General features: G+C 43.3%; 1 protein-coding gene across 2 annotated transcripts in view; it reads left to right on the top strand.

Moving 5' to 3' along the window:
• Positions 1-592: 592 nt before the first annotated feature.
• LOC111978512 (zinc finger MYM-type protein 2) overlaps positions 593-24,707 on the top strand; it is a 34,782-nt gene continuing 10,667 nt past the window's right edge. Inside the window, exons 1-9 of one of the 2 annotated variants that reach the window (XM_024008627.3) lie at positions 593-920; positions 13,551-14,426; positions 14,569-14,857; positions 14,947-15,109; positions 18,979-19,197; positions 22,634-22,790; positions 23,333-23,448; positions 23,897-24,022; positions 24,265-24,415. In XM_024008627.3, coding sequence (XP_023864395.1) covers positions 13,577-14,426; positions 14,569-14,857; positions 14,947-15,109; positions 18,979-19,197; positions 22,634-22,790; positions 23,333-23,448; positions 23,897-24,022; positions 24,265-24,415 — 2,071 coding nt within the window. In that variant the 5' untranslated portion in view covers positions 593-920; positions 13,551-13,576. Of the gene's footprint in view, positions 921-12,464; positions 12,526-13,550; positions 14,427-14,568; positions 14,858-14,946; positions 15,110-18,978; positions 19,198-22,633; positions 22,791-23,332; positions 23,449-23,896; positions 24,023-24,264; positions 24,416-24,707 lie in introns of those variants that run through there. The other variant, XM_070448594.1, reaches the window with a different exon arrangement.

Raw genomic sequence — 24,707 nt, forward strand, 5'->3', positions numbered from 1 at the left:
AGCACAGACACACTGACCAAAGTGTGGTTTGAACCAATTCATAGGATTTTTTTTAGCAACCAGATGTTCAAGAGCATATGACTCGGTTTTCCATATCTCCACATATGCTACAACATTTCAAGGGTGGTGTTTGACGTTATATTCGACCGTTTAAACATGTATTTTATTAATAGGCCGTCATTGTAAATGAGAATTTGTTCTTAACTGACTTGCCTAATTAAATAATGGTTAAATAAATGAAAAATGTTACACATCGTGTTCTCCTATTGGAAAAGTATGATGTAATGCATTGAACCACCGGTAGGTAGACGTGTGTTAGACCTGAACGCAACCGTGACCGGACTGAATGCTGATTGGATCTCACTAGAGCGGTCAATGCGACCTCGATTGCTGTCCAAACGAAAACACCCCAGATGGCAAAGTAAAATGCGTAATCATTGCCACATTCATTATGGTTTATGGTTTATGTTAATATGCAGGTATTTGTATATGAGTTTCAGGTAGATTAATTATTCTTGACCAATTGAATTGTCAACCGCACCACTTCTGATTGAACATTGTGCGCTTGCGCGACGATGAGAAGCGAGAAGGATCCCGTTGGCAGTATCCTCCCACGCGCGGACTAGAACGTCTTTACCAGAGACGGAAGAGAAATCGAGACATTTCATAGGTTCCTTTTTTCTGGTTCATATACAGTCAATTACCTAAGTAGACCAGACCCAGCTGCTATCGCATTGTTGCCTATGGGAGAGCCACCCCTTAAGTAGACCGGAACTGTGGCCATTTTTCTCAATTGTAAACGGCCTTTATGGGATATCTTCATTTATCCACCATCTTTGGTCTTTACATTGAGGCGCATGCGTTCCCCGATTTATGTCAAGGCACAAAAGTGGCGCTATATCGTTTCAAGCTCTACTCTGGTAAGAATTTCAGATACTTTTTATTCAAATGTTACGGTTAGTTAGTCAAAGTTTCAGCAACTAGCTATATGTCCACGGGCTCCATTGAGTCCCCTGCTATGCTATAAAGTCAGCATTTGTGACGATTTAGCAGTACATTTTTACCCCGCTTGAGATTTCCTCCCCCTCTCTGCCGTGGCAGGGTACTAGTTATATTGCCTCCGCTCTCTCGTATTGTTTCGCTCGCTCTCTAATGGCGGACGTGAGGCAGTGCTGCTTGCTGACGGAAGGGGGGCACATTTTTGCCCTTGCCTTGTTGAAAATGTTTAGTTACCCCCTCAGGTTTGGATCAGTGTTCTAAAAAGGACATACTGAGAGTACATATGTTTTTAGGTCTGTCAACTATTTTATTGACACAAACAGGGCAGTTTCTAGATATGTAACAGTATAGCGCCCCCTTTCGGGTGGCAACTGAACGTGTATTTTCTGTGATTGCCCCGGATAGTCTCTGGGGCAACTTTCCAATTAAACGTTTACGTTACACAGGTATCACAAAAACAATACATTTGTTTTGGTTTTCAGACTGTGTTGGGAAAACAAGTAATGTCCACTAAATAATAATGTGTGTTAGCTTCTGAGCACGGTGATTCCCCCCCCCCCTTCTAGCTAGCTATGTAACGTTAGCCTATCATCACATTGACATTTGAAGCAGGGTTGAGTGGTACTGTAGAAACGTGAATAATACGTTGCTTATGCGACTAAACATCACATGGGTCGCGAATAACTTGTGATATTTTTATCTGTAATAACAATGGCGCAGTCTCGTTGGCTCGACACCAAGTTCGCCGCTAATCCATTCCGTGGAAGGCCGGGGCAGCAGGGGTGGGAACGGAACTGAACCACGTTTTGTGGTCCTCAAGTTAGCTCACAGACCCCATCTCCCCCGCTCCTCTGTTCGTCAGGGCAGCTTATCGGGTATCAATTAATTATATTTGTCATCGGTCTATTGTCCACCTAAAGTTTTGGAACATTTGCTCTAAGTTTTCTGAATAAAAATGATAGCATGGCGGGTTGACATCGTTATCCGGTTGTCTTGAGTGGAGCCGGAGGAGCTGTGGTCCTCGCGATTGAACAGAGGTTTTACCCGGCTTGTGTAGTCAAGGGCACGGCCTGATGGGGAGAGAGGGAGAGCTTTGGGCCAAATGTGGTAGGCTTTTCATGTACTGAGTCACATCATTAGGGAGCATCAACTATTAGTAGCCCCAAACATGGGTCTTGGTGGCAATAAATTATATAAATGATTTGAGTTGCATTCGCAGTCTAGCAGCAGGAATAGAATAGTTTGTAATATGGCATATTCAGGTGTCTGGTAGCTGCTTCACTGTGCATCATGCATCAGTCATAAACAGTGGCTTGAGCGTTATATAATCTGACCAAATGGTAATTATGTTGAGCGTAGAAGAGTACCAGGGACCACCCGGGGTATGATGATGGCATGGGCATGTGCTTGTCGTAATTACATCATACCTAAGTCACTCCCCATGATTTAATGGAAATTGTGCCGTTTTAGCTGTATGCTGTGTTGCCAGTTTGCAGATAATGTATGACACTGTGGCCTGTGTACAGTCTGTCTAATGCAGTGCTTCAGTGTTCAGTTCGAATCCCGAATGTCTCTAACCACGCCTCTATTATGAGGGTAGGGGCATCATCTGATAAGTCTTGTTGGCGGAACGTTGCCTGTCCAAGCTCTTTGCAGGAAGTAGACACGTGAATGAAGACCACATTCACAGTGCTGCACTGCAGTCTGGAGTCTATTTGCTTCTTGCTGTATCAGTATCATTGACTTGGTTCTAGCACATATCAACATATGGGTTGTTTTGCTATTTATTTTTGCCATTTTGATATGAATAATGCATGCTGTTACTTTTAATGTATAGAACCCACAACTACCATATGGATACTATTTAACACCTGTCCACCCCCCTTCAACCACTATTGCAAAAGTATTGAGCATAGCTGGCAGATTGGCTTTATAAGGATGTGGAGTAGAGCCCCCACTGTCCTATATGACATTTGTAGAAGCCTTTTTTCAAAACATTAATAAACTGATTAGGGATCTTGAACACCACCCCACTTCATTTTCCTGTTGCATTTTCTGAAACATAAGTGTGAGAAGAAGAATTACAGCAGAGAGATTGGTCAGAACTTCTGATTTCATCAAGCACGCAAACAAACAAATCTTGGAATTTAATTTATCAAATGGAAAGGAAACAACTTTTTTCCTGAGTGGAATTAAATGGGATTTTTGTCAACGTGTCACATTAGATTCAACTAGGCTACTTGATTTAGCACCCAATTGGTAACTTTTTAAAAAGACGTGGTCCATATTATCAGATATGCTATTAGCAATAAGCATGATGACCTGTAACCCAACTGAATCAGCATAGTGGCTATAAATAAATAGGCTGAAGCATGGGATTGCCTATCTGCATTTACCCTGTTGGGCTAATCATTAGTAGAGTCCTGCATTGGGTCAGATACCCATGGGTGAGCCACAAAAAAATCAGCTGGCGGGTGGAATTAAAACATTCTTTCAACCCTTGGGTTGGCTAGCAGTTTAGAATAATTACATTTGAAATCAAGATAATACACTTTGTTTTAAACGCAGCAGGTTGTTGTTTTGCATTGTGATGCGAATTCTATTCTGTGCAAGGCAGACAAAACATGCTGACCACAACGGTCGTGTCGCGTGTGCGTGCGTTGCCAAATAAATGTACACATACGTGTTATTCAATCATTGCACCCACACTGCTTGCGCGCCTCAGCGATCGTCTGTGTGGCCAGGTGCTACAATAGAAATCGGTTCTATTTGTGATCCTCAATGCGCTGCAAGTCCGCCCTCTCCCATCGCCTCATTGGTTTTTAAGAGCATATACCCACATAGGTGATTGAAAGATGAACTGACATCCACACTCCAGTCGTTGTAGTAATGCACCGTAAAGTTGGTTGCCAACCACCATATAAAGTCCAAAGAAGTAAAAAAGAAGCCTGAGGAAGGAGGAGAGATGACAAAACGGTAAACCGAATTCCTTTCTCATCTGCGGATTAATTGTCGGAGTAGAGGACCTTGTGCATTTCAGGTCAAATAACAACCCAATGTTTATATCCCAGGACAAATTAGCTAGCAACAGCAAGCTAGCTAGCTAAAATGCCATAAATGTTTAATGCTTTTTGACCTGTCCCCAAATTAATATAATTGGTTCAGAGTTTGTTTTGATATTTCAACCTGCGTGTCCTGATCGCTTCTGGTGTGGGTGAACAAAATCAACTTGCGCGTGATGGCGCACACGCGTGTCCGGTTTGGTCAGCATGCTACCAGCCATGCACACATTGAGATGTGGAGCCAGGAACTGTCCCCTATTTGTGTGGTGCTAAAACGTGTCTAATTTGTCCACGCGCAGAGCTTATGTTCCCTCTCCCCACGTGAGAATACGACACATTGCCAAGTTCACTTTCCCTATCCAGAGAAATAAAAAGAAAGGTTATGATAAGGGAATAGACTGCAACACCATCGTTGAAACATGCTGCGTGAGTAAAAGGACATTAACGGTGTAGATAAATACACAGCCTGCACAAAGTTTTTGATAATTCAGTTAATTATCAGTTGTTTATTACATTAATTCAGGCTTTCATTCATTAGACCAAACGCAGGCCATATAAAGTGTAAACTGCTACTGCTGGTAAAAGTTTGTGTGGCCTACTAAATAAATGTAGCCTATTTTTGAAGCCTATATTTGATTCTCTTAACCTCGAGAGGAATATTTATCTCGCATAGAACACACAACAAGCCGGCTAGGCAAATAGATAAACTATTCTACTATGGGGTTGTATGATTTTTCGATTCATTACTCATTTTGTTTGCAGAGGAAAAGTAAATGTAGACTGTTCCAGCATCTTCAAAGTGCGCGACGGTATAAATATTTTTCCATATTCTATACTTTCTTTGGGGTGGTGCAGTGCCACAGCTAAATGACTGCAGCGAAAACACTGATGTTTACTAAACTCAGCAAAAAAGAAACGTCCCCTTTTCAGGACACCRTCTTTCATAGATAATTCGTAAAAATCCAAATAGCTTCACAGATCTTCATTATAAAGGGTTTAAACACCTGCACAGGATCGGTACATCCGAGCATCACACCTGCGGGACAGGTACAGGATGGCAACAACAACTGCCTGAGTTACACCAGGAACGCACAATCCCTCCGTCAGTACTCAGACTATTCGCAATAGGCTGAGAGAGGCTGGACTGAGGGCTTGTAGGCTTGTTGTAAGGCAGGTCCTCACCAGACATCACCGGCAACAACGTCACCTATGGGCACAAACCCACCGTCGCTGGACCAGACAGAACTGGCAAAAAGTGCTCTTCACTGACGAGTCACCGTTTTGTCTCACCAGGGGTGGGACAGGGATTTGCGTTTATTGTCGAAGGAATGAGCGTTACACCGCGGCCTGTACTCTGGAACGGGATCTATTTGGAGGTGGAGGGTCCGTCATGGTCTGGGGGCGGTGTGTCACAGCATCATCGGACTAAGCTCGTTGTCATTGCAGGCAATCTCAACGCTGTGAGTTACAGGGAAGACATCCTCCTCCCTCATGTGGTACCCTTACTGCCGGCTCATCCTGACATGACCCTCCAGCATGACAATGCCACCAGCCATACTGCTCGTTCTGTGCGTGATTTCCTGCAAGACAGGAATGTCAGTGTTCTGCCATGGCCAGCGAAGAGCCCGGATCTCAATCCCATTGAGCCCGTATGGGACCTGTTGGATCGGAGGGTGAGGGCTAGGGCCATTCCCCCCCAGAAATGTCCGGGAACTTGCAGGTGTCTTGGTGGAAGAGTGGGGTAACATCTCACAGCAAGAACTGGTAAATCTGGTGCAGTCCATGAAGAGGAAATGCTCTGCAGTACTTAATGCAGCTGGTGGCCACACCAGATACTGACTGTTACTTTTTATTTTGACCCCCCCCTTTGTTCAGGGACACATTATTCAATTTCTGTTAGTCACTTGTCTGTGGAACTTGTTCAGTTTATGTCTCAGACTCAGTTGTTGAATCTTGTTATGTTCATACAAATATTTATACATGTTAAGTTTGCTGAAAATAATGCTGTTAACAGTGAGAGGACATTTGTTTTTTTGCAGAGTTTATGTTGCCATAACAGAATGGCCATTCAGTTGTGTTCAGCTTTGGTCTTTGGGGGTGTCAATCGCAATCATAAAAGGCTGTATAACATGGCTTGACATTTTTAGCCACTTGGCTTGACATTTTTAGCCACTTGTTCTTCGGGTAAGTAGGACTGATGTTTTTACTTATCCGAAAGCTCAAGTCACTTGTCCAAAAATAAAAATGGTCCGTTACACCATCGGCCAAAAATCTGACTGAACATTGTGTTGTATGATGCAAGGAACCACTTCAGAAAATAACCTTCATTATTATCACTGTTATTGACACAATGAAAGGCTACTGGTCTCTGATCCCATGTATTATATCTCCTGCCGTTATGGCCTTGAGCAAGGTACTTAACCCCCCACAAAGTAAAATATTGCACTGATAGGCTACTGTACAAAACACATGTGGTCCGTCAACCCTCCATCTGGAGAGCTACTGGGTGTGCAGGCTTTTGATCCATCCTGCTCGTCCTGTTGAGCAGCTTATTTTTTTATTTTTTACAATGTGGTGTGTTCGAGCAGGGCTGGAGCAAAAGCCTGGACTCTCCAGGAATGTTGGCCACCCTGCAACATTACAATTACAACCAAATATGTTTTTATTAAAGAATTCCCCCATTCAATGAATCAAGGATCAAATTAATAAGGTGGGCAAGGTAGTTAATTAAGATGTTTATCTATTTGTAAAGTGAAAATATTCAATGTTCAGGGGAGATCTTGACAGCATAGGAGTTACTTGTCAATCAGGCTATTCAAATAATATTTTTTAACTTGGTCAGAAATACATGGCCAGTATTGAAGAGAGGAGAATCCTAGCCAATTTTGAGCACTTGAGAGACTGTTTTACAACCGGACTAGTATCCACTATTGGTTTCATCAACTGCGTGTTGTCCATTTACAGTTATACAGGAGTGCGGTAGAAAGATATTTTAGGACATCAGACATGACAATGACCTTAATGCATGTTAATAGCTAAATAGTTAACTATAAAGATAACCAGCCAAACTACACTATGTTTTGAATTTGTTGTCTAGTTAGTCGGTTGTATATCATTGTTTTACCTGCTGCGCAATGTCTCTCTCTCTCTCGCAATTCAATTCAAGGGCTTTATTGGCATGGGAAACATATGTTAACATGGCCAAAGCAAGTGAAGTAGATAATAAACAAAAGTGAAATAAACAGTAAAAATTAACAGTAAACATTACACTCACAGAAGTTCCAAAAGAWTAAAGACATTTCAAATGTCATATTATGTCTATATACAGTGTTGTAACGATGTTCAAGGGGGAAATAAATATGGGTTGTATTTACAATGTTGTTTGTTCTTCACTGGTTGCTGTTTTCTTGTGGCAACAGGTCACAAATATTGCTGCTGTGATGGCACACTGGTATTTCACCCAGTAGATATGGGAGTTTATCAAAATTGGGTTTGTTTTCAAATTCTTTGGATTGTGTAATCTGAGGGAAATATGTGTCTCTAATATGGTCATACATTTGGCAGGAGGCTAGGAAATGCAGCTCAGTTTCCACCTCATTTTGTGGGCAGTGTGCACATAGCCTGTCTTCTCTTGAGAGCCAAGTGTGCCTACGGCGCCCTTTCTCAATAGCAAGGCTATGCTCACTGAGTCTGTACATAGTCAAAGTTTTCCTTAAGTTTGGGTCAGTCACAGTGGTCAGGTATTCTGCCACTGTGTACTCTCTGTTTAGGGCCAAATAGCATTCTAGTTTGCTCTGTTTTTTTGTTAATTCTTTCCAATGTGTCAAGTAATTATCTTTTTGTTTTCTCATGATTTGGTTGGGTCTAATTGTGTTGCTGTCCTGGGGCTCTGTGGGGTCTGTTTATGTTTGTGAACAGAGCCCCAGGACCAGCTTGCTTAGGGGACTCTTCTCCATGTTTATCTCTCTGCAGGTGATGGCTTTGTTATGGAAGATTTGGGAATCGCTTCCTTTTAGGTGGTTGTAGAATTTAACGTCTCTTTTCTGGATTTTGATAATTAGCGGGTATCGGCCTAATTCTGCTCTGCATGCATTATTTGGTGTTTATGTTGTACATTGAGGATATTTTTGCAGAATTCTGCATGCAGTCTCAATTTGGTGTTTGTCCCATTTTGTGAATTCTTGGTTGGTGAGCGGACCCCAGACCTCACAACCATAAAGGGCAATGGGTTCTATAACTGATTCAAGTATTTTTAGCCAGATCCTAATTGGTATGTCAAATTTTATGTTCCTTTTGATGGCAAGGCCCTTCTTGCCTTGCCTCTCAGCTCGTTCACAGCTTTGTGGAAGTTACCTGTGGCGCTGATGTTTACCTGAGGTATGTTTTGTTTTTTGTGTGCTCTAGGGCAATGGTGTCTAGATGGAATTTGTATTTATGGTCCTGGCAACTGGACCACAAATACTCTCCTCTGGTAACCTCCCGCTGGCACAYACGCAGGTGATGCACACACCATGACTTTTCTAAGATTTTCATTGACCAAAAATTTGCTCAAACTGGGCAAATAACTCGCTAGTAATTATTATCAACAAATGTGCCAACGTGGCTCACTTTGATCTCAAACACATCTCGCGACTGCATGATTGAAAGACTGCTTGTGCCTGCCAATGCAGGCCTATAATAATTATACTCCGATGTGCTCTGCAGAGATTGGGAGAACAGTGAGCAAAACATTGCATCAATTCTGATCCAATTATGATCGGAGTAGCCTATTTGTTTGATATTGTGATTTGTTTTTGCATGAATTATTTTCTTGTTCATTCAGACAACTTAAATCTGGTGTCCAACATTTTTTTTTACTTGCCCAGGCAAGCGGACAAACGTTAATATCGAGCCCTGCCGTGGCAACTACAATCAGTTGCAGTCTACAATCATATTTGATATAGTGGACTGGATTATGCACTGCGTATACAAAACATTAAGAACGCCTGCTTTTTCCATGACATAGACTGACCAGAGGAATCCAGGTGAACRCTATGATCCCTTATTGATGTCACTTGTTAAATCCACTTCAATCAGTGTAGATGAAGGGGAGGAGACGGGTTAAAGAAGGATTTTTAAGCCATGAGACAATTGAGAGATGGATTATGTCTTGCCCATTCACCCTCTGAATGGCACAGATACAAAAAATGTAAGTGCCTTTGAAGGGGGAATGGTGGCCAGGCACACCGGTTTGTGTSAAGAACTACAACTCAACAATTTCCCATGTGTATCAGGAATGGTCCACCACCCAAAGGACATCCAGCCAACTTGAAACAACTGTGGGAAGCATTGGAGTCAACATGGGCCAGGAACCCAATGGAACGTTTTCGACACCTTGTGGAGTCCATGCCCCAACTAATTGAAGCTGTTGTGAGGGAAAAAGGGCAGTGTGCAACTCAGTATTAGGAAGGTTTTTCCTAATATTTGGTATACTCTGTACATGTACCCAAACTGGAGAATGAATGTAGCCAGGTAGTGCTGCATTTCTCCTCCGGGTTTGGCGCCTAGTGCCTAGTACTGAACGTGACCCTGATGTCTACAGAGTAAAACCAACCTCCATGGTATTCTCCTGATCACTACGGGTCAGTAACCAAAGGTGTTGCGTCTCTTGGCAACAGAGTTGGTAAAGGTGGATTTAGTTCCACCCTCGGAACATGGACGTATGGCTCCTTATAAATATTGATTAATCGGGCGTGCACATCTCCACCTTCCAACATGTGCACAGCCCATGCGGTCTCTGACACAGCCCACACTCCGTTATTTGTTAACAAACCAAACAGCCAGGCTCAGGGAAGCTTAGCTATGGAGCACAGCACTGTTACTGGTAACGTTAGCTACGACATGGTGAATGACCATCCACTCTCCTCCTCCCTCGTCTGCAACGGAATTTAATGATCAAGGATGAATACAGAGTTTAGCAGTAATACTGGAGTTTTACCAGCAAAGCTAGAGGTTAGCTAACCTAGCTACTCCCTGGACCAAAAAAGCTAGCTAGCTAGCTAGCTACTGATAACTATTAGCAACTGTGGATATTTGGTTACAAAGCAGCAGCGCCCCTTGCATTAAGGCGTTACAAAWATATATATAGTTTATTAGGTACACCCATCTAGTACCTGGTTGGACCCCCTTTGCCCCCAGAACAGCCTGAATTCTTTGGACATGKATTCTGTAAAGTGTTGGAAATGTTCCACAGGGATGTTGGTCCATGCTGATGCGATGGTATCATGAAGTTGCGATGGCATCATGCTGCGAACAGCCCGTTCCATCCAAAGATGCCAAAGATACTCTATTGGGTTTGGTCAGCAACAATGTTCAGATACGCTATGGCGTTCATTCGTTGCTTAATTGGTATCAAGGGACCTAACATGTGCCAGGAAAACATTCCCCACACCAGTACACCACCACCACCAGCCTGTACCGTTGACACCAGGCAGGATGGGTCCGTGGACTCATGCTGCTTATGCCAAATCCTGACTCTGCCGTCAGCATGACGCAACAGGAACCGGGATTCGTCGGCCCAGGCAATGTTTTTCCACTCGTCTATTGTCCAGTGTTGGTGAAGCCGCTTAGCTGATAGGAGTGGAACCCGGTATGGTTGTCTGCTGCAATAGCCCATCCGTGACAAGGATCGAAGAGTTGTGCGTTCCGTTGTGCCATTCTGTGCACCACTGTTATACTGTGCCATTATTTTGTATGTTTGTGGCCCGACTGTTAGCTTGCATGATTTTAGTTGGTTATGTAAACATTATTAGAACAGGCATTGAATGATAAACAGAACAAAACGTGGTACCATTCTGTGATATTTTTCAAAAACAATTTCATCCACATCCTCACTTTGTCAATATTACAATATTGCTGCTTGCTCAGCCCCTGTCCTAGGTCTGCATCACACAGCCCGGGAGGACTCAGTCCTGTAAGACACATGAAACACATATAGTCTGGTCCATACATTACCCACTGTGCACATCAACACCTGGGTCAAGCCACCCATGATTGTCCAGTCTTGTTATTGTCCTGATTCTACTTTACTTGAGTTATGATGTTATTTTCAGTGGCAGGCCTGCACTCTGGACAAACTTCAGTGAGGCTGTTGACTCCTGAAACACAGACACAAAGGTGGAGTTAGTGAATAGTCACATAGTCTGTCAGTCATGGATCAATGTATAGCCTAAGTTCTATGAACTTGACAATGACATACTCAAGCATTCTCTGTGGAGAGGAAGGTGTCTGGCCATTTTACCTTTATTTAACTAGGCAAGTCAGTTAAGAACAAATTCTTATTTACAATGACAGCCTAAGAACAGTGGGTTAACTGCCTTGTTCAGGGGCAGAACAACAGACTTTTACCTTGTCAGCTCAGGGATTCGATTTAGCCACCTTTCGGTTACTGGCCCAACACTCTAATTACTAGGCTACCTGCCGCCCCATGGTTTCACTTCTGTGGCCATGCATAGCAGAGGGGGGTTGGGGATGGGTAGCCTAAGATAAAATGGCACATAGGCAGCAACAGTATTAGTTCTCACATTTTGGTTGCTGTTGGAATGTTATTCTGCTAAACACAGAAGTGCAACATTGCGGGATTAACTAATTTCACCAGCTATATACACCTAATCTCTCATCTTTGATAGCAAGCTAGCTTGCTAATTAAAACATAATTATGTTTTGTCCTTACAACTTTACCTGAACTGTAGTTTTTATATTACTTTGCAGTATTTTGTGTCACATTGGCCAGCAAGCACACATTCCCTTTGATAGCTATGTTTATTACTGTGGAGACAACTTGCCGTTTTAGAGACAGCTTCGTGTTTTGTAACATGAAAACGGTGTAGTCACGTTAGTACTGGTAAAGCAGATTTACTCTGTGCCTTCAGAAAGTATTCACACCCCTTGAGTTTTTCCACATTTTGTTGTGTTACAGCCTGAATTTAAAATTAGATTTTTTTTTCTCACTGGCCTACATACAATACCCCAGAATGTCAGTGGAATTATGTTTTTAGACATTTTTACAAATTAATGAAAAATGAAAAGCTGAAATGTCAGTGCAATATTTTACTTTGTGGGGGGTCAATAAATATTCAACCCCTTTTGTTTTGGCAAGCCTAAATAAGTTCAGGAGTAAAAATTTGCTAAAGTCACATAATAAGTTGCATGGATTCACTCTGTGTGCAATAATAATGTTTAACAATTATATATATCTTTTTTGTGTTTTACCCTCTTCTTCTTCCCAATTTTGATCTCGTCTCATCGCTGCAACTCCCCAATGGGTTTGGGAGGCGAAGGTCGAGTCATGCGCCCCCTGAAACATGACCCGCCGAACCGCGCTTCTTAACACCTGCCTGCTTAACCCGGAAGCCAGCCAATTGTGCTCCACCCTATGGGACTCCCGATCACAGCCAGTTGTGATACAGCCCAGGATCGAACCCGGGTCTGTAGTGACACTTCTAGCACTGCAATGCAGTGCCTTAGACCGCTGCCCCACTCGGGAGGCCCCCTTAACTCGATTTTTTTAATGACTGCCTAATTTCTGTATCCCACATATACAATTATCTGTAAGGTCCCTCGGTCGAGCAGTGAATTTCAAACACAGATTCAACCACAAAGACCAGGGAGGTTTTCCAATGCCTCGCAAAGAAGGGAATCTATTGGTAGATGGGTAAAAAAAAAACATTGAATATACCTTTGAGCATGGTGAAGTTATTAATTACACTTTTGATGGTGTATCAATACACCCAGTCACTACAAAGATGCAGGCGTCCTTCCTAACTCAGTTGCCGGAGAGGAAGAAAACCTCTCAGGGATTTCACATTGAGGCCAATGGTGATTTTAAATAGTTACAGAGTTTAATGGCTGTGATAGGAGAAAACTGAGGATGGATCAACAACATTGTAGTTACTCCACAATACTAACCTAATTGACAGAGTGAAAAGAAGGAAGCCTGTACAGAATAAAAATCTATATTTTTAAAGTCACTAAAGTAAAACCGAGAAAAATGTGCTTTATGTCCTGAATAAAAAGCGTTATGTTTGGAGCAAATCCAACACAACCCATCACTGACTACCACTCTTGATATTTTCAGGCATGGTGGTGGCTGCATCGTGAAATGATTATGCTTGTCATCGGCAAGAACTAGGGAGGATAGAGCTAAGCACAGGCAAAATCCTAGAGAAAAACCTGGTCCCGTCTGCTTTCCACCAGACACTGGGAGACAAATTCACCTTTCAGCAGGACAATAACCGAAAACACAAATATACACACAAATATTACCTGGGTTTTACCTGAGCTCGTTAATGATTATTTTGTAATCAGCTAGGTAGCCTAAACAGAGGTTGGCAGTGTTCCTATTTCTTCACATACATACAGCTTGTACCTGAGATACCTGCACTCAACATGTTTAACATGGACTAGGCTTATGGTAGGTTACTCCTAATAACATGTGCTGTGTTTGTGTAGGTGCAGGACAGGTGGTAGCAGCCTAAATGATGGATGGGGAATTGGAGCCCAAGCCTGGGGTAGTGGAGGGGAGCACAACCCCAGCCCCAGAAGAGGAACCCATGGACACAGACACCACTCGCTCCTCAGAGAAAACCACACCCCCCACTGGATCCCAGGCTCCCGTCACCACGGTAACAGAGGAACCCTCCTGGGTTCCGGAGAACAATGATGATGATGTGGTACTGGTGGAAGAGGCCCCATCTCCCTCAGGGAAACAGCCCCCCACCCCCTCTGCTACTCCTCCTTCCCATGCTGGCACCCCCGCAGACTACACTGAGCCACGCCCCTCAGAAACAGAAACCACGGCAACGGTAAACACGACAACCGCCGCAGCAGCAGCCCCCTTAAAAAAAAACAGTCCACCTGCCACCTCAGCACCATCCACAGAGCCCATCGTCATTGACGATGAGGAGGATCTCGGGCACAGAGGCTCTTCTTTACTGGCCACAGCCGGAGGCCCCTCTTCGTACAGCGGAGGTATCCTGAGCAGCACGGAGCCGGACTCTGAGATAAAGATTGGCAACGTCACAACGCTGGGGCCCTCTGCCGTCGCCACGGCAGCTACAGCAGCCGAGTCAGTGGCAGAGCCTGAGAGGGACATGAACCTGATGATCACCAGTGTGACGTCGCTGCAAGGCGGGGTGGGGGTCGGGGGGTCGGGTGTAGTGGAGAAGGGCTTGCAGATTAGCAGCACCTTCAGTCTGAACCCTGAGGCCCGGAGCTCCATCAGCACTACCAGGCCCCCGGCCACTTTCAACCCTGGCAGAGTCAGCAACACCTCCACCACTAGCCAGCCTGTACAGAACGGAGACACAGGAACCCACCAGAGGCCTGGTAGTAAACACAAACTCATATGGTTTTAACACTATTGTGCTGAACCATTCTATGCTGGCTTACAGCTTCTTTTCACATTGCACCTGTTACGTTGTTTCTTCAGGTCTGCTAAACTTTGTTTGTTTGTGTTTATTCTCCACAGATTCGTGGATATCCCAGTCGGCCTCGTTCCCACGGAACCAGAAACAGACGGGGGTGGACTCTCCGTCACCAACCGCCTCTCTGCCCAAACCGCCCGGGCCCTCCCCCTCTGGCTCCCAGAACCCCCCTCGCACTGTCAAGGTGACCTGCGCCAATTGTAAGAAGCCTCTGAAGAAAGGCCAGACGGCCTACCAGCGGAAAGGATCCACTCACCTGTTCTGTTCCACCACCTGCCTCTCTGCCTTCTCACACAAGCCCACCCCCAAGAAGTGCTGCACCATGTGCAAAAAGTAAGAAGAAGTGTCACTGTGTGTGTGTTGATATATCTAATTTTCTACTTTATTTCTAGTGTGTGTGTGTGTTAACGTGTGTCTTCCAGGGACATCACTACAATGAAGGGCACGATAGTGGCACAGGTGGACTCCAGTGAGTCGTTCCAGGAGTTCTGCAGTACAGGCTGTCTGGGAGCCTATGAGAACAAACAGAACCCACCCAAGTCCTCTCTCAAAACCAAGTGCACTGTGTGCGGAAAGCTCACTGAGGTCAGTTCAACACACTACACCAGGGATGGGCAACTTTGATGGGAGTGGGGGCCACAAAAAATCTGCGTACCCACATGTGCGTACCCCCCCACCACCTTGCGAGCAAAACATTTTAGCGGCMCCTCTCTTTAGAGTTAATATGATATCTGAGTGAGACTGACTAACAAAATGAATGTGGTCCCCGGGCCGGGAATTTGACCATGATTACTTAGATTAGGGATGGGCAAATTTGATGGGGGCGGGGGCCACAAAAAATCTGAACTCATTATTAGGGGCCGCAGTGGCTCTTAAAAGTTTCTACCCCCAAGCCATAAGACTCCTGAACAGCTAATCAAATGGCTACCTGGACTATTAGCATTGTCCCCCCCATTTTTACGCTGCTGCTACTCTCTGTTTATTATCCATGCATAGTCACTTTACCTCTACTGTCACGATCGTCTATGGGTGAGAGAGAGGACCAAGGCGCAGCGTGAAAGAAAGCCATCTTCTTTTAATGAAGAAAAAACAAATACTTATTAAACGAACAACAAACAAACGATCGTGAARCTAAAACGAACTAAGTGCACACATGCAACATAGAACATAGACAATTACCCACAATCACCTAAAGCCTATGGCTGCCTTAAATATGGCTCCCAATCAGAGACAACAATAACCAGCTGTCTCTGATTGAGAACCAAACCAGGCAACCATAGACTTTCCTAGACCTCTCTCCTGAACACAACCCCATACACTATACAAAACCCCCTAAACAATACAATCACCCTAAACTAGACAAAACACACAAACTTCCCATGTCACACCCTGACCTAACTAAAATAATAAAGAAAACAAAGAATACTATGGCCAGGGCGTGACATCTACAACTTACCATAATTACCTCAACTAGGGTTTTCGTGCGGTAGCAGGGTTTTCATTAGCCGGTAATAGCTGGCTTTTGGCCATTTWTTTTWATTTTTAATAATAATAAAGAATGTATGAAAATCCAATAAATTAACTTGGCGCCAACCAATTGTCTGGGAGAAGAATAAAACATTTAGAAAACATATACTTCATTGTTTGAAATCTGAATGTTATTATATATATTATAAGGTATGTCTTACCTTGCTTCAAAGTAGCATAGCCAAAATCAGACCATATCCGAGGAGGAAATTATTTTATATCAACTTTCTTTCATTGTCCTGTAGCTGAAGGCACAATCCTAGTCATATTAGCAACCAATGCTAGTTGTTGCATATTAGATCTCCCCTCTTTAAAATGTTCTAACGGATTGCATGTGCAGTGCCCTTTTGACACAGTGTGCCAGTGGCCATCGAAGGTGAGCATTTTCCCACTGAGTCGGTTACGATGCTGAACTGCAGTCAGACATCTGTGACAATGTGTTGTGTGACAAAACTGCACATTTTAGAGTGGCCTTTTATTGTCCCCTGTGTAATAAGCATTATGTTTAATCAGCTTCTTGATATGCCACACCTGTCAGCTGGATGGATTATATTGGCAAAGGAGAAATGCTCACTAACAGGGATGTAAACAAATTTGTACACCACATTTTAGAAAAAATAAGCTTTTAAAGCACATGGAACATTTCTGGGATCTTTTATTTCAACTCATGAAACATGGGACCAACACATCAAATCAAAACACATTTTATTTGTCACATGCGCCGAATACAACCTTACAGTTATATGCTTACTTACAAGCCCTAAACCAACAATGCAGTAAAAAAAGAAAAGTGCTAAGAAAGTATTGACTAAAATAAACTGAAGTAAAAATAAATAAAAATAAAATAGATTAAAAAAAATAAGATAAATAAATAATAATTAAGGAGCAACAATAAAATAACAGTAGTGAGGCTATGTACAGGGGGTGCCTGTACAGAGTCAATGTGCACAGGTTAGTTGAGGTAATTATGGTAAGTTGTAGAGGTAAGTGACTATGCATGGATAATAAACAGAGAGTAGCAGCAGCGTAAAAATGGGGGGGATAATGCTAATAGTCCAGGTAGCCATTTGATTAGCTGTTCAGGAGTCTTATGGCTTGGGGGTAGAAACTTTTAAGAAACCTTTTGGACCTAGACTTGGCACTCCGGTACCGCTTACCGTGCGGTAGCAGAGAGAACAATCTATGACTGGGGTGGCTGGAGTCTTTGTCCATTTTTAGGGCCTTCCTCTGACACCGCCTGGTATAGAGGTCCTGGGTGGCAGGAAACTTGGCCCCAGTGATGTACTGGGCCGTATGCACTACCCCCTGTAGTGCCTTGCGGTCCAAGGCCGAGCAGTTGCCATACCAGGCGGTGATGCAACCAGTCAGGATGCTCTCGATGGTTCAGCTGTAGAACCTTTTGAGGATCTGAGGACCCATGCCAAATCTTTTCAGTCTCCTGAGGGGGAATAGGCATTGTCGTGCCCTCTTCACAACTGTCTTGGTGTGTTTGGACCATGATAGTTTGTTGGTGATGTGGACACCAAGGAACTTGAAGCTCTCAACCTGCTCCACTACAGCCCTGTTGATGAGAATGGGGGCGTGCTTGGTCCTCCTTTTCCTGTAGTCCATGTTGAGTTTATATTTTTGTTCAGTGTATATGTAATTAAAAGTCTCATTAAAGTTTGGCTACATTTTCTGGCAACTCCCTCCTGTCAGCACCGGTCTGGACATTACAAACTGTAGCCAATACACATAGGCTATCACCTAGACTTTGACATGTAGGCAAATTATTTATGTACATTTACATCCACTTTTATGTTTTTCTAAACAGAATAGCTTGTGGTTTTCAAATCGATTGAATTGGCTATTTTGGTTAATGGCCTTGGTACCCTAGCAGATGGCCATGGTGCCCTAGCAGATGGCCATGGTGCCCTAGCAGATGGCCATGGTGCCCTAGCAGATGGCCTTGGTGCCCCTAGCAGATGGCCTTGGGGCCCTAGCAGATTGCCTTGGTGCCGTAGCAGATGGCCATGGTGCCCTAGCAGGTGGCCTTGGTGCCGTAGCAGATGGCCTTGGTGCCGTAGCAGATGGCCTTGGTGCCGTAGCAGATGGCCATGGTGCCCTAGCAGATGGCCTTGGTGCGCTGGCAGACTGGGCACCTCTTGAAGGCCAAATGGCCTTGCCCCTAAAATCACGAAATTCCAGGCCTGCTCCTAAGTGAAATGTTGTTTCTCAACCGATACCCCTACCGTATCTTTAGTGGTTTACAGCACACAGCGCTTCACACTGTTTGACTGGAAGAAAGATGTGTGCTGGCAGCTGAAAAWAACTTTTTTGTGATCAATTATTTWTTTTTWWATGTATTCTTGTGTCATTTGGAAAATTCTCCATATCCGTTATGATACTCGTTTTGTCAGTGTACTCGGCATACTCCTAAGAAAAACTACTGATGCACAACCAAATGTTGAAATTGCACCTTGTGTATTCTACTATTCTAACTCTCAACAGTAAGTTGAGACACTGACTGAGTAACTAAAAATACAAAATACACATTTTTTGAAGCGGTGGAAATTGATCCACAGGCCTAAAAAAGGGGCCCCATCAATGTCTTAGATCAAAAGAAGTGGGTAGGGGTCGATTTGGACAGAGTATATTCCACTCACTCTCCCTCCAACATGGCTGCCGACGGCACAGTTTCTCAGCCACTGTGTCTGTCCAAGCCTTGAGCCTGGTGTCCATGGTTACTGCATGGAAAACAGTTGGCATCAAAATGGAGGGTGGTTCCCATCTGACCATGGAACAGTTTATAAACAACCACAACAACATCAGCCACCCACCAGCTAGAATCTAACACCGATCTCCCATTGCCTGTGTATTCATTCAATATGATTGAATTTTCACACGTTATTATAAATCATTCTTTCTATTCCTTTTCCTCATATCAGATCCGCCATGAGGTGAGCTTCAAGACGGTCACCCATAAAATATGCAGCGATGCCTGTTTCAACCGTTACCGCATGGCCAACGGGCTCATCGTGAACTGCTGTGAGCAGTGTGGTGAATACCTGCCCAGCCGCGCCACTGCCAACCACTTTCTCATCATCGACGGCAAGCAGAAACGCTTCTGCTGCCAGAACTGTATGCAGGATTACAAGCAGATAACAGTGAGTCAGAACTGTATCAGGGATTACAAGCTGGTAACCGCTAGAATGTATCAGGGATTACAAGCACATAACAGCCAGTCAGAACTGTATCAGGGATTACAAGCACGTAACAGCCAGTCAGAACTGTATCCGGGATTACAAGCAGGTAACAGCCAGTCAGAAGTGTATCAGGGATTACAAGCAGGTAACCAGCCAGTCAAAAGTATCGGGAGACAAACAGGTAACCGCTAGAATGTATCAGGGATTACAAGCACATAACAGACAGTCAGAATGTATCTGAATTACAAGCAGGTAACAACCAGTCAAAACTGTATGCGGGATTACAAACAGGTAACAGCCAGTCAGAAATGTATCAGGGATTACAAGCAGGTAACAGCCAGTAAGAATGTATCAGGGATTACAAGCAGTAACAGCCAGTCAGAACTGTATCGGGATTACAAGCAGGTAACACCAGTCAGAACTGTATCCGGGATTACAAGCAGGTAACAGCCAGTCAGAAGTGTACAGGGATTACAAGCAGGTAACAGCAGCAGAATGTATCGGGATTACAAGCAGGAACAGCCAGTCAGAAGTGATCAGGGATTACAAGCAGGTAACAGCCATCAGAAGTGTATCAGGATTACAAGCAGGTAACAGCCTAAGAAGTGTATCAGGGATTACAAGCAGTAACAGCCAGTCAGAACTGATCCGGGATACAAGCAGGTAACAGCCAGTCAGAACTGTATCCGGGATTACAAGCAGGTAACAGCCAGTCAGAAGTTATGCGGGATTACAAACAGGTAACCGCTAGAATGTATCAGGGATTACAAGCACATAACAGACAGTCAGAACTGTATCGAATTACAAGCAGGTAACAACCAGTCAGAACTGTATGCGGGATTACAAACAGGTAACAACCAGTCAGAAATGGATCAGGATTACAAGCAGGTAACAGCCAGTAAGAAGTGTATCAGGGATTACAAGCAGGTAACAGCCAGTAAGAATGTATCCGGGATTACAAGCAGGTAACAGCCAGTCAGAACTGTATCCGGATTACAAGCAGGTAACACCAGTCAGAACTGTATCCGGATTACAAGCAGGTAACAGCAGTCAGAAGTGTATCAGGGATTACAAGCAGGTAACAGCCAGTCAGAACTGTATCAGGATTACAAGCAGGTAACCGCTAGAATGTATCAGGGATTACAAGCACATAACAGACAGTCAGAAGTGATATCAGGGATTACAAGCAGGTAACCGCTAGAATGTATCCGGGATTACAAGCAGGTAACAGCCAGTCAGAAGTGTATCAGGATTACAAGCAGGTAACAGCCAGTCAGAACTGTGATGCAGGATTACAAAACAGGTAACCCTAGAATGTATCAGGGATTACAAGCACATAACAGACAGTCAGAAGTGTATCAGGAATTACAAGCGGTAACAACCAGTCAGAACTGTATGCGGGATTACAAACAGGTAACGCAAAATATCAGGGATTACAAGCACATAACAGACAGTCAGAAGTGTTTCAGGGATTACAAGCAGGTAACAGCCAGTCAGAACTGTATCAGGGATTACAAGCAGGTAATAGATAGAATATGTCAGGGACTACAAGCACATAACAGAGAGTCAGAACTTTAGAAATGCTGATGATCCAGATACTCAAATAGCCTAAAGATGGCCAGTTTTATTGCTTCTTTTATCAGGACAACAGTTTTCAGCTGTGCTAACATAATTRCAAAAGGGTTTTCTAATGATCAATTAGCCTTTTAAAATGATCAACTTGGATTAGCTAACACAACGTGCCATTGGAACACAGGAGTGATGGTTGCTGATAATGGGCCTCTGTAAGCCTATGTAGATATTCCATAAAAAATCTGCCGTTTCCAGTTACAATAGTCATTTACAACATTAACAATGTCTACACTGTATTTCTGATCAATTTTGCTGTTATTTTAATGGACCAAAAAATTGCTTTTCTTTCAAAAACAAGGACATTTTTAAGTGACCCCAAACTTTTGAACAGTAGTGTATATATATGTTTTATCCATCTACACACAATACCCCATAATGACAAAGTGAAAACATGCTTAATATTTTTTTKKGCAAATGTATTGAAGATGAAATACAGAAATATCTCATTTACATAAGTATTCACACCCCTGAGTCAATACTTTGTAGAAGCACCTTTGGCGGTGATTACAGCTGTGAGTCTTTCTGGGTAAGTCTCTTAAGACCTTTCAAAACCTGGAATGTGCAACATTTGCCCATAATTCTTTTCARAATTCTTCAAGCTCTGTCAAATTGGTTGTTGATCATTGCTCAACAACCATTTTCAGGTTTTGACATATATTTTAAAGTAGATTTAAGAGTCAACTCTAACTTGGCCACTCAGGAACATTCACTGTCTTCTTGGTAAGCAACTCCAGTGTAGATTTGTCCTTGTGTTTTAGGTTATTGTCCTGCTGAAAGGTGAATTCATCTCCCAGTGTCTGGTGGAAAGCAGACTGAACCAGGTTTTCCTCTAGAATTTTGCCTGTGCTGAGCTCCATTCCTTTAATTTTTTATTCTGAAAATCTACCCAGTCCTAAACGATGACAAGCATACCCATAAGATGATGCAGTCACCACTATGCTTGACAATATGGAGAGTGGTACTCAGTAATGTGTTCTATTGGATTTTCCCCAAACATAACACTTTGTATTCAGGACAAAAAGTGAATTGCTTTGTCACCTTTTTTCTTGCAGTATTACTTTAGTGCCTTGTTGCAAACAGGATGTATGTTTTGGAATATTTTTATTCTGTACAGGCTTCCTTCATTCATTCTGTCAATTAGATCAGTTTCGTGGCGTAACTACGATGTTGTTGGTCCATCCTCAGTTTTCTCCTATCACAGCCATTGAACTCTGTAACTGTTTTAAAGTCACAATTGGCCTCATGGTGAAATCCCTGAGCGGTTTCCTTCCTATCCAGCAACTAAGTTAGGAMGGACACCTGCCACTTTGTAGTGACTGGGTGTATTGATAAATCATCCAAAGTGTAATGAATAACTTCACCATGCTCAAAGGAATATTCAATATCTTTTTTTTGTTCTTTTTTTTTTGCCCATCTACCAATAGGTGCCCTTTTTTGCAAGACATTGGAAAATCTCCCTGGTCTTTGTGGTTGAATCTGTGTTTGAAATTCACTGCTCGACTGAGGGACCTTACAGATAATTGTATGTCAAAAATCATGTTTAACACTATTATTTGCACACAGAGTGAGTCCATGCAATTTATTATGTGGCTTGTTAAGTTAATTATTAATTTGACATTATGGGGTATTGTATATAGGCCAGTGACCACAACATCTCAATTTAATCCATTTAAAATTCAGGCTGGAACACAACAAAATGTGGAAAAATTCAAGGGGTATAAATACTTTCTGAAGGCAATGTATTTGTATTCCCTCATTCCTCTAGCCCCACTCTAAAATGACAATGTGTACTGGCTGTAGTGCCATGGTCAGGTCTAGTGAAGTCACTCACTGCATCGGGGCCAGCGGCACCATGGAACCATACTGCTCCACAGCCTGCATGAACAAGACCAAGATCGCCAGACCCACTACCACTGTCCTCGGTTAGTATTTGTTTATACCTCACCATCAGTGCATCACTGTCCTCAATTTTCACTTTTTTACTTGGAATATAGTTTAACTTTCTGAATTGAACCCTGTCTCACACATTTACATGTTAGTCATTTAGCAAGCACTTATCCAGAGTGACTTACAGGAGCAATTAGGGTTAAGTGCTCAAAGGAACGTTGACTAATTTTTCAGCTAGTCTGCTGAGGGATTTGAACCAGCAACTTTTCAGTTGCTGGCCCAACGCTCTTAACCGCTAGGCTACCTGCCACATATTAGTGCACTGCCACTCTCACTCTCCAGTGAGCCCACATCTTACGTCATTCACACTGACTGTTGGTGTGGTTTCTTTGATGTGTGGGATGTGGTATATGTGGTAGTTGAAGTTGTATCATTTTCTTCTGTGTACATATGCGTTGGTGTGTGGGTGCAGTACAGCAAGTACAATTATAAAGGTGCTGGTACTTACAGTACCTACATTTGATCATACCGTGTGTAGGAAGGTTATGTGTCAAGGGGTGTTTTTGTTCCTTTGCAGACTCGGAGCCCACATGCCACTTCTGTAAGAAGACATCGTTACCTCAGTACCAGGCCACGCTGCTTGAGGGGAATGTCCTAAACTTCTGCAGCTCAACGTGTGTTACCAAGTTTCAGGTGTGTACTGACTCCTTTCTTTCTTTAAAAAAATATCACCTTGTTAACCAGGACAAAACATTTGAATAAGAATTATTAAAGCCTACTGACAGTTAGGTTTCACGTTAGAAAGAACATGTCTAGCCTCCCGGGTGGCGCATTGGTGCGGATGGCTTCCGGCTTAAGCAGGCATTGTGTCAAGAAGCAGTACAGCTTGGCGGGGTCGTGTTTCAGGGGATGCACGGCTCACGAACTTCGCCTCTCCCAAGTCCGTACGGGAGTGCAGCAATGAGACAAGACTACCAATTGGATACCACGAAATTGGGGAGAAAAAGGAGTAAAAATGTTTTTAAAATTAGAAAGAACATGTCTAGTGCAGTGCAACTAAACAATTAAAAAGTCCCTCACTTTCTGGTTACCTTATCTAGTTTCCTGCAGCTCAAGGAAATGTTTCTTTCTCTCTCTTCAGAATGCAAACATTCAAACAGTAACCAATGGACAGGCTCCCATGTCTACAACGAACCACAACATCCAGCTCAAATGTAATTACTGTCGAGGAGCATTCAGCCTGAAGCCTGAAACCCTGGAGTGGGAGGTACATTCACTTTGTGGTCATGAACTTGGTTTATATAACACAATTATATTATATTTTTAGTTTGAGGTTTTTTTTCTTCAGAAAATTGATCATTAAAGTTAATTGTACACCTTTTCTGTCGAAGTCTGTGAGTGTACATGCTCAACCTCTCCCTCTGTGTCCAGGATATATATCAAGTGGTCAAGCCTCAATTAAATATGCAGGAGGATTCAACATTGTGTGGGTATGTATTTTCCCCCCAGGATAAAGTGTACCAGTTCTGCAGTAAGATATGTTGTGAGGACTACAAGAAGCTGCACTGCATCGTCACCTTCTGCGAGTACTGCCAGGAGGAGAAGACGCTCCACGAGACGGTCAAGTTTTCTGGGGTCAAGAGGCCCTTCTGCAGCGAAGGTCTGACAATGCCCTCACTCCCCTAATCTGTGTCCTTGTCAGCTAGTCTGTTTTGATTGGGAGAGTGAGAGAACCCAGAGTGAATAATTGTAACAGCTGTTGGAAGGAGAGGACCAAGGTGCAGGCTGGTACGTGTCCATATTTAGTAAATGAACACTGAAATAACAAAGAATAACGACCGAAACAGTTCTGGCTGGTGTAGACACACAACAGGAAACAACAACCCACAAAACACAGGTGGGATGAGGCTACCTAAGTATGGTTCTCAATCAGAGACAACGATAGACAGCTG

This window comes from Salvelinus sp. IW2-2015, linkage group LG2 (assembly GCF_002910315.2).
Source record: "Salvelinus sp. IW2-2015 linkage group LG2, ASM291031v2, whole genome shotgun sequence".
Lineage (NCBI taxonomy): Eukaryota > Metazoa > Chordata > Actinopteri > Salmoniformes > Salmonidae > Salvelinus > Salvelinus sp. IW2-2015.